The following is a 10358-nucleotide window of genomic DNA, read 5'->3' as shown; positions in this document are numbered from 1 at the left end:
AAGCACTAAAGTGGCTCCTGACTCAGAGACTCCAGCTCCTGTCAATGTTAGGAATTCTACTCACTCCGTTCCCTAAGAGTTACAATTAGGTAAAAAACATCCCAGGAGTCAGAATTCAGCACGGTAAACCAACCGAGATTTGAAGTAGAGAGAGCTGGATTGGAGAGCTGATCAAATCATCTAAACTTTTGATACACGTCCCGAGCACGTGACAGGTTAAGGGGAAAAACATAAAAGTAAATGCCAAAAACAAACACAGAAACAAAACAAAGAAAACTAAAACACTTTTTAAATCACCAACAGGCATTTTCCAGAGATAAAACTTTATTTAAGGCATCAAGCAATACACTGAAAAGAGGTGAGTCACGCACAAGTAATGTCCTTATTTCCATAATTGTATGTTTGATACTCTCTGCCCTCTTGAAAAGGGTGTGTAGTTAGCAAAGATGAGAAACAGTTTTTATACATAATCATATCAATAGAAGTGTTTAAGAAAGTCTTTAAATTTTGTTTTTCTTTCTTTGAAAAGAATTTTGGTTTTATTTCAGAAAACCAAAACAAGCTAGTTCTTCTACTCAGGATGAAATTTCTCTCCAGTTATTTATGAAATAATACAGCTGCCTTTCTCTTTAAAAGGATTCTTGTCTTCTGGAATTCCTTTTACAAGAGGATCCTCTCCAGAACGTTCTTCAATGTAGTTCTTTATTTCTTCAGAACATTTAGACACCTTAAGAAGAAAAAAAAAAGAATGAATCAGGTCAGGATCATCTACACTTTAGTGAAATTAATTTAATTGAGTACAGCCAGCACTTTAAAAAATGAAATAATATGAAAATATTAGCACAAAGCATGTGTAATACATATGCTACATATGAATGACACAGTCTAAAATACATTTCTCACTATGGTGAGGGCCAAAAAGTTTGAAAGTCACCATATTAAACAGATCATCCCCAGCAATTTCTACCCATTGTGCCTCATATGACTTCCTGCCACTGCTAAAATACAATTATGGTGTATCCATAATATTTTAGGAACTGAAACATACCCCGTTTTCAATTTCCCATGCTAATGAACAGGTGCAGTAATAGATAATCCCCAAATGTTTTGGGCTGCATCCTGCCAAAATTCTCACTTATTATGGGCGTGTGCCATGTTCTGCAATTTTACAAAATGATGGAAACACTGGAGAAGGTCTGATGCTGGGAAGGTGGAGGTTGCCTATTCATACCATTTGTGTCTCTATTCAGAATCCCTTCCCACTGCTGGAGGGCAATGATCACAACAACAGATTTATCTGAGGTTTATTAGGCTTATCTGAGACTCTTGTGTTTATGTAATTAGTTGAAACTTTTCCTACAAAGGAGAAAGGATTGAATACTTTCCTCAGAAACTCTATCCTTTAGAAACAGGTTGCATGAATGAGTTTAAAAAAGAAAAAGGAATAAAAAGGAAAGGAAAAGAAGGACTAGTGTCTTAGTGAAGGTCTGCATGATGAATAAGAAATTAGAAGTAAAAATTACAGAAGCTCTAGCAAATTCTAATATAGACTTCTTAGCCCTAAGAAACTGTTCCCATTGAGTTTATAATCTAGATTAGCAATCTTCAAATTGTTTCAATGGTAATCACTAAAACACGTTTGCATAATTATCCCCAAATGCATATAATTATAAATAATATGTAATTATTTACTTATAAATAAGCACAGATGCTACTGTGTTAATACATAATGCATAATTATAAAACATAAACTGGAAACTGTCAAATGATGAGGCTTAAAATCTAACCAAAAGTAGAAATTGTAATATCTTACTCCCATACCCCAAAGATTCTTTGCACACAATGTAAAGACCACTGTTCTAAAAAATTAAAACTAGCTGATGTAGTTATACGACTTAAAATGTGGAGAAATAACCATCTATTCAAGTGCCACCCTCTCAGGTGACAATTGCTTTTATTTGTTGTTGACATTTATAGTGCATGCATTTTATGTGAATTGTCAAAAGTACAGATACAAGTATCCCTAACCTGGGGTCTGTCTCCCCAGAGCTATTTGTGGATAAGATTAGAGTTCCCCCAAATTGTGTCTTTCTTACAGAGGCTTCTTCATTAAGTTTCCGAAGAGATCTGCAGCCTCTGAAAGTGAATAATTACTCCTCTGAGCATTTCCTTCCACGATCAAGAAGATAGGTTTGAACAATTAGCTGGAGCCAGAATTCAGCCTGTGAATTTTGTGTCCTTGGCCTGAGCAGAGCACACAGCTCAGACATGTACAATTTATTGACAGAATAATGAACTGGGCATCAGAACACATGTGTTTCAGTAAGTGCTCTATTATTATCTCTGAGGTCTTAAATAAGAAGGTGGGATTCAGTTGGGATTCAGTTTTTTATCCTTAAAAGTGAAAGCACAGAAGGATCTCTAAGAATCATAATGTTTGTATAGCACTAATACTCTATAATTCAAAGTGTCTGATAACATATGTTTGAGTATTATTATTATTAGGATTTAGACACCTCTCCTTGTATCCCCTAAGGCTATCCCTCATGTTTTCTTCGCCCTCGGCATACACTTGGAGTTGGAAAACAGATCCAGCAGGGTGTGTCCTAAAGAGTGGAGGTGGGGAGCTGCCAGGGAGGAACAGGGTAATGAATGATACCTTTAATTTCCACACAGTCAGCTGCACCCAGGCTCCTGCCCGATTTCTAATTTGAAGCTTAAAATACCTAGAAGACATTTGTCTCTTTTTCTCCTGTAAGTTCTGCACACTCTGTTACTAGGATATTACAACTTTGTACAATGCTTTACTTCAGTATATGCAACTGTTTAATATGTAACCTCTACGAAGCAGTGTGTGAAAAAAATCTAAGCGGCCAACACATACTGCACTGTGCCATCCACAAAATGGGTCCCTTAAAGTTTCAATAAATTACCCTATTGTTTGGGTCTTATAACTTTGTTTTTTTTTCCTTTAAACACAGCAGTATTTTTAAAGCAACAAAAACTTTGAACAAGGATAGAAGTAACTTTGCACTCCAAAATCTAGGAAGCATAGGGATTTGGAGGTTAAATTTGAGAAAAGAAATGCACAAAGAGTAAAACTCAAAAACACCTGCATCTTCCAATTATTACTCAAAATGTTCATCCTGAGTAACAGGACTGTGTCATGAATAGATTTACTAAAGTAGAGCAGGAAAGCAAGCGAGCATATTTACCATACCTGCTTAATTTCCATTTTTTCCTTAATTTTTTCTAGTATTAAAGCACAGAAAAATGAAATTAATTTATTTTTATTTTTATTTTTTTGCTGGGGAGAAAGGATTAGAGCATTTCCTTTAAAAAATATTTATCCTAAAACCTATTCCCGGACTACAGGTTGCCTGATTGAGGAAAAAAGGAAGAAATGCATGCTCACAATACCAGTAAGAAATTGAAGTAAAATTTACAAAATCTCCAACAAATTTCAGTGGAGACTTCTGAACACCGAGGCATATGTTCTCACTGAATTTGTAATCCACTTTAGTGGTCTCTAAGATTTTTAATCATGATCACTAAAAAGAGTTTTCAAATGCACATCAGTATATATATTATTACTTATATATAAGTGTAAAAATGCTGTATTCGTTCATTGTGCGCCCTTCTAAAACAAAGTGGAAAGTATAAAGGGATGAGAGTTACAAACAAATAAAAATAGGAATTGTAAGATTTTGTTTCCAAGCCCCAGTGAACTGTTCATTGCATACCTCTGGAGAGGCCTCCTGAAATTCAAAACTATGTAATTCAAATTACCTAAATTGTGATGAATTAAATAGTGATAAAACAAAAACACCTTTAAATACCAGTCTTTCCCTTAATGAAAAAGATCAAGGAATGAAATAGCCATCTGCCTTCTTCCTATAATTTGAGTTTTTAAAACCAACTAACAGCGGGCAGAATTTTTTTGTCCATGGTCCCCCATGCTAGGCTCAGATGCTCTGACAGTTGGCTTTGAATTAACTCATGGGATCCTTGCGCTCTCCTTTCCCTCTTGTGATTTCTCCACATCAACTGGCAGTTGCCAGGTACAACCAAAGCCCCACTTCAAGAGACGCTGGTGGGGGGGCGGGGGGGTGGGGTGAGAAACCAAAGAACAAAAAAGCTGTACTGTTTTACTGTAACAAACCAGGCAAAACCACCCTTGGTTCATTTCAGAGAAGGGAATAACATTCTGGGACAATTTACCTGTTGCCTCTGCAATTTCACTTCTTTGCGCAGTTGCTCAACTTCCATCTTCAGCTTTTCCTTTTCTGGCAAATCTTCGATGTGAAGGGCCGGCATTTTCAGCCCAGAGCTGGGCCCGAGGACTGCTCTGCAAGTGGAGTGGCTGAAGTGCGGCGAACCAGGGCGCGTCCCCAAGTAACTGTGGTGCCCGCGCACCCCGCCCTCCGGCTCAGGACGGGACCGCCTCCCCGAGGTGGCCCCCAGAGCCCTGAGCGCTCAGCTGTCCCCGGGTCTTCTCCACGTGCTGGCCCTGCCCAGCGCCCTGGGATCTCTCTAGGGCTCCCACGACCCCGGGTGGCCGGGCCCTGCGAGCCCGGGGACGGTAGAGTTGGGAGGGAGCCTGAGAAGCTCGGTGCTGCGGGATCTCCGGGCGGGATGCTGGCCCTCTGCCGGCTCCCGAGTCGGCCACGCCCGCGCGGGACCGGCCAGGGCTGCGGCTCGAGGGTTGGGGCTGCACTAACCCACTTTCCTGGAGAAACAACTGTAAAGTTTTACTTTTTGTTCCTTTTTTGTTTTGTTTTGTTTTCCGTTTCCAAGTCACATCCGGGTTTTGTTTGTGAAGCAAGAAAAGGAGGACACTACCCTGCAGGAAATAACGACCCTTCACCTCTCCAAGAGTTTCAAAAATATACAGCATGTTCCTTTTCCCCAGTTAATATACATGTGTACTGTGGGAAATGTGAACGCTTAAGAAAAGGCCCAAAAGGAAAGTGAAACTGACCTGTAATCTCAGAAACACACACCACGTCTGTTGATGGACCCAGTCGGTTGTGTGCCTGATACATATTTACACATTGGGGGATCGAGGAGTCATTGGGATGTGAATATTGTTTACAACTTGCAGGACCATTTTCTGGCAATCGTCTGCATCCTCCACAGCAGAGTTTTTGTTCTTTCTTTAGCGGAGTGTTTTGTAATGATTTAGTGGACACGCGGATGATACTAGAGAAGACAGAAGCAGCAGTCTTAAAGTTCTTACCAGAAAGTATTTCTCCACTCCCTATCAACCAAGGATTGGGTGACTGTTGACACCATGGGTCTTGAATTCCTGGCTCCAGCACCTTTCTGGACATAGGCAGCAGATTCACTAAGTATTGGTTTCTCCACTATCTGCAAAGCAGTATTCATCTTGCTGCCAGGAAAAGTGTCTGCTATGACAAATGCTTACCTGCAATGTAAGGTTTCCCTTGACTATAAACTAAAGCCTTCTTAATGATGGTCAACAGACTAGAAGAAAAATAAAGCATTAAGGGTAGGAAACCTTCCCAGTCAGATATTTCTCTTTTTGGAGATATTACCTCCTGCCTACAGAGCCAGATTCAAGAGTGGTGGCATGAACTGAGTTTTTCAGGGCACTTGACCTGAGACACCCATTGTCACTCCCTGTCTTGTGAGCAGAGGTTTTGTTTGCTCACAATTTCTATGTTCCACCCACTTATCTTCAATGAATATCTTGGAACAAGAAGGACAACAAGCTACTTGGTGATTACTCTGGGTCTAGTCCCAGCTCTGTCCCTGGCTAGCACTGGAAAAGTCCTTTATTTATTTATTTTTTCTGGATTTTGGCTTTCTAATTTATACAATATAGGATGGGGAAGGGGAGAGGTGGATTAGCCAAGGTATGTTTTGTTTCTAATTGTATGTATGTATCCACATCTGATAAATCACTTTCACAAAGAAAACTGTTTAGGAGTTTCTTTTTCTATATTTGAAATACCACACATTCCAGGATCTCCCAGGCTCAAAGAAGTCAAATCAGCTGCCAAAGTTTTCCCCTGTTAGTAAGCTGTGAGCCAAGACAAAAAACTAACATCTGCCTCCAAAAGCAATTTGTATTTTCTGATTCCCCATTGCTCAGATTTAAAACGTTGGTTAAAAATAACTTAAACAAGTTAGTGAAAGTAGTCAACGTGACCCAAATTAAATAAACTCAGCACCCAAATTAAATAAGTTGTTTAAGTAACTTAATGTATTTCTTTTTGGTCCAAATCATAAAAGCCGAATTATTTTAGCCTGGAAATTTTTCCTCTATGAAATCATCAACTTGCATGCAGTGATAAATATTTATAAAACCACAGTGGTTCTTTCACTTCTTCCACAGTATTATGAAACTTAAATTAGAGATGAAATACATATTATTATTTTTTGTTTTTATTCTTATCAAATAATGCAGGGTCCTAATATCATATTAAGTTAATTGATTAAACTAAAAAGAATTGAGAAATGCTGAAATCCATGACCACACAACATTTTGAAAACTGTCTTGTTTGGTTTTAAATGGTAAGATGCTGGGAACACGTTTTAGAAGAGCATGTAGCCCCCATCCCTAGCATGGAATGTACCTCCCAGACAGCAACCATGGTAAGCAATTTCTTGTGCATTCTCACAGAAATGTTCTACCAACAAAACCGTTTGGATAAACAGATTTTAAAATCCATATCAGTTATATCCAAATGTAATGTAAGCTTTTTACTTATATTTTACATATAAGTAATAGAAGTTATGATTGTTGTGTCTTTTTTTTACAAAATAGTTATGTGTACAAACCATTCTGCAATGAAAATAACAAGTATAACCAGAAAGTAACTTTTATTAGCCCATTATCTTCTGACAAATGCTTTAAAGAAAACTGCTTAAGAAAATTAACCATGTGTTTATTTCCTATCTATCTATCTACCTACCTACCTACCTATATATCATCTATCAAACCTTTACACCCAACATGGGGCTCGAACCCATGACCTGGAGTTCAAGAGTCACAAGCTCCACCAACTGAGCCAGCCAGATGCCCCTATTTCTACTTTTAAAGTATAAAAGAGCAAAGACCATGAAATATTTACCTTGACATGCAAAAAAAAAAAAAAAAAAAAAAAAAGAAAGAAAAGAAAAAAAGGAAAAAAGGAAAGAAAAAAAGAAAAAATTCTTTGGCTATGTTTCTGAATGTATTAAGTATGTTGTTAAAAATGCATATAAAGGAAACTATATAAGAAAATATCAAGAGTGTCATATTGGAGTTGATTTAATGCTAGGTTGAACTCAAAAAGACCAGGATTCTGGTCTTATTTTATCTTATGTTTTGTTTTGTTTTGTTTGTTTTTACAGGACATATATTCTCTCTGCCTCTGTTTTGTTAGTGTAAATAAACTAGGTTATTTCCCAAATTCTGCTCTTCTGGAATTTATAAAGTTCATGATGACTGTTTAGGCCATTAAAATGATGGTTTCTTTAAGGAACATATTTAACAAATATTTGATGCACTTGGTTCATTTTATTTTACTTCAACTTATTATAACAATCCCATGGAAAATTTCACAACTGACCCATTCAACTGTGTGCATAAGCTTCCTTTTCTAGATGGAGATAATATGAAGTAAGAGGATGACCTGTGTCTCATGCTCCAATTATCCTTTTTATTTTTCTGAGAGACAGAGAGTGAGCACACTTGAGTGCACTGGGGAGGGACAAAGGGACAGAGAATCTTAAGCAGGCTTCATACCTAGCTTGGGGCCAGTCATGGGCCTCGATCTCATGATCTGAGATCACGACCTGAGTCAAAATCTAGGGGTGCCTTGGTGGCTCAGTCCATTGAGCTTCAGACTCTTGATTTCAGTTCAGGTCATGATCTCATGGTTTGTGAGATCAAGCCCCACCTTGGGCTCTGCGCTGATAGCTCACAGCCTGCTTGGGATTCTCTCCCTCCTTCTTTACCCCTGCCCTGTTCGTGCTCTCTCTCTCAAAAATAAAAATTAAAAAAAAAAAAAGAGTCAGATGCTTAATCGACTGAGCCACCCAGGTGCCCCTAATGCCCCAACTATCTTAACAACTACTTATAATTCATATCAAATATGATTTATCAATTGTGCTTATACAAGACTTTAATTTCCATTTAACTGGTCATTCTTATTACTCATTTTACTGTTTTCCTCATGTTAATATTGTTTTAAGAATTTAGGAAGTTTGATATTAGCCTTGTTTTCAAATCTGGCTCAAATCAAATCAGTCCAAATTAGAATAACTGTTTTGTTTTTTTTTTTCTTGCTAAAGCTTAAACTCACTTATGTGTACAAAATACCCTCAAAGTGCAAGTATCTCAAATGGTATACTGCAGTATGTATACTTAACTCATTCTCACTACTGGTCCCAGGAAGTTTTGTTGAAGAGCCAAATGCTAAGGCTCTTTTGTTTCCCTGTAATCTTACCTCATTCCTTTTTACCTAGTAATCCATGGTCCTGAAATAACAACTTCTAGAAAGAAAAAAAAAAAAAAAAGGTCACTCACTGTTGTAGCTGTATAGCCTGTGGAACACTCATGATTATCACATCCTTCTTCCTAAACCATCTTTCTCTGTCACTCCTTTCTATGATTTTTATCTTATTCCAACTTCTGCAGATAATCTGTATTTTTTTTTTAAGTTTTTTAATTTATTTTCAGAGAGAAAGAGTGCAAGTGGGGGAAGGGGCAGAGAGAGAAGGAGACAGAGAATCTCAAGCAGGTCTGCACTGTCAGCACCAAGCCTGACATGGGGCTGGAACTCATGAAACCATGAGATGATGACCTGAGCCAAAACCAAGAGTTGGACACTTAACCAACCAAGCCACCCAGGTGTGCTGACAATCTGTATTTTTAAGCAATACGAATGTTACCCTACTGTCGATTTATTCCTCAATTAAGCTAATAAGAATTCTGAATTATCCAATATAAAAAGTATTACCCTTTCCTGCTTTTAATTGAACACTTAGTCAATTAAATTGTAGAGACAATTTATTAGTTGGTATGGCAGTTTCAATAATAAACAGAGCGTCTGGCTTGGGGAATTTACAATACAGAATTGAGATCAAGACAACCATACCAACTGTAATAAGAGAAAGCAAAGCGATGTTAAATGAGTTAAAAGATTTACAGAATACTCTTGGGATGGAGTGAGGGACAGAAAAGATAGTTTTTAGTGAGTCTCAGAAAGGAGTAGGATTCAAAAGGCTGAAGTGAGTTAGAGAAGAGGACATTTCAGGTGGAGAGATCAATACGACTAAAACTGCAGAAGGTGGGGAAATGGGGTGTCATGTCAGTGGTCATTTAATAGTTAAGTTTGTTGGCTACAGGAAGTCTCCAAGGTTTATTATAATAGAGGACATTTGCTCATCTCTATTCTAAGTGATTTTAAATTTTCATATAAGAATCCATCCTATGCTCTCATTTTATACATGAAAAAAACTCATGATGTTCAAAGAGTTGAAGTAGAAAGTGGACAAACCAAAGCTTTAACTTAGAATTATCTGGCTCTCAGATCTATTTCCAGTTGTTAGAGATGTTAGTTAGGACCATGCATGTAGAGATGTTGGTTAGGATCATGCGTGTTACTAAGTGCCATAGCAAGGACTCTGTATTTTTTTAATCAGGGGGAAAAAAATAAATGGAACACTTAATAAACATTAATTTGCATCAAACTGCACATGGAAAAACCCTTGAGATGGACCACAATTAAAGAAGTAAAACAAGTAAAATATATAGAATGCTAGATGGTGGTGGGAGCTATGGAAGAAAATAGAGTGGAACACGAAGACAGGCAGTGCTGAAGGGGTGCTTGGAAAGGAGTTTTATAATTTTAAACAGGGGAAAAGAGCTTCTGCTGAGGAAAGGGTAGTTTATCCAACAGTTTATCCTGGAATCCCTTAATACCGAAAGCATGTCTATATGTGATAGAGTGTGTTGTTAACCACGCAGCCAGAGATCCGGAGTCTGGGCCTGAGAAACTCGCCAATTCACTTCTCTGAGCCTGGATTTCCTCTATTTCAAAATGAAAGGGTTGAGCAGGAGTCAGCAGATCTTTGCTGAGCATTTACTACCACCAGAGTGGGAAAACACCGTGCTAGGAGCCAAACTTGGGACCACATTGACATTCCCTTCCAGACCAAATAAAGATAATTCTTACCTTGTTTTTAAAATGGATGACAGGGGTGCTTGGGTGGCTCATTCAGTTGCGTGTCTGATTTTGGCTCAGGTCATGATCTCAGTGTCCGTGAGTTCAAGCCTTGCGTTGGGCTCTGTGCCGACAGCTCAGAGCCTAGAGCCTGCTTCAGATTCTATGTCTCCCTTTCTC

The 10358-nt window shown here is 38.2% G+C and overlaps 1 protein-coding gene across 1 annotated transcript; it reads right to left on the bottom strand.

Annotated features, from left to right (window-relative positions):
• Positions 1-306: 306 nt before the first annotated feature.
• GNG11 (G protein subunit gamma 11) lies at positions 307-4726 on the bottom strand. Its single transcript, XM_042927580.1, has 2 exons — positions 4222-4726; positions 307-727 (listed from the first exon to the last, which is right to left on the bottom strand). Exons 1-2 carry the CDS (start codon positions 4315-4317, stop codon positions 602-604), a joined length of 222 nt encoding a protein of 73 aa, XP_042783514.1. The 5' UTR covers positions 4318-4726; the 3' UTR covers positions 307-601.
• Between the last annotated feature and the right edge of the window lie 5632 nt (positions 4727-10358).

This window comes from Panthera leo, chromosome A2, assembly GCF_018350215.1.
Source record: "Panthera leo isolate Ple1 chromosome A2, P.leo_Ple1_pat1.1, whole genome shotgun sequence".
NCBI lineage: Eukaryota > Metazoa > Chordata > Mammalia > Carnivora > Felidae > Panthera > Panthera leo.
The sequence above is the reverse complement of the archived record's forward strand: the minus strand, read 5'-3'. Positions and strand labels throughout refer to the sequence as shown.

Coding starts and splice junctions, on each gene's coding strand:
- GNG11 (XM_042927580.1), bottom strand. CDS start 4,317: ATGCCGGCCCTTCACATCGAAGATTTGCCAGAAAAGGAAAAGCTGAAG. Junction 728..4,221: donor TGAAATTGCAGAGGCAACAG/GTAAATTGTCCC, acceptor TTTCTTCTTAAG/GTGTCTAAATGTTCTGAAGA.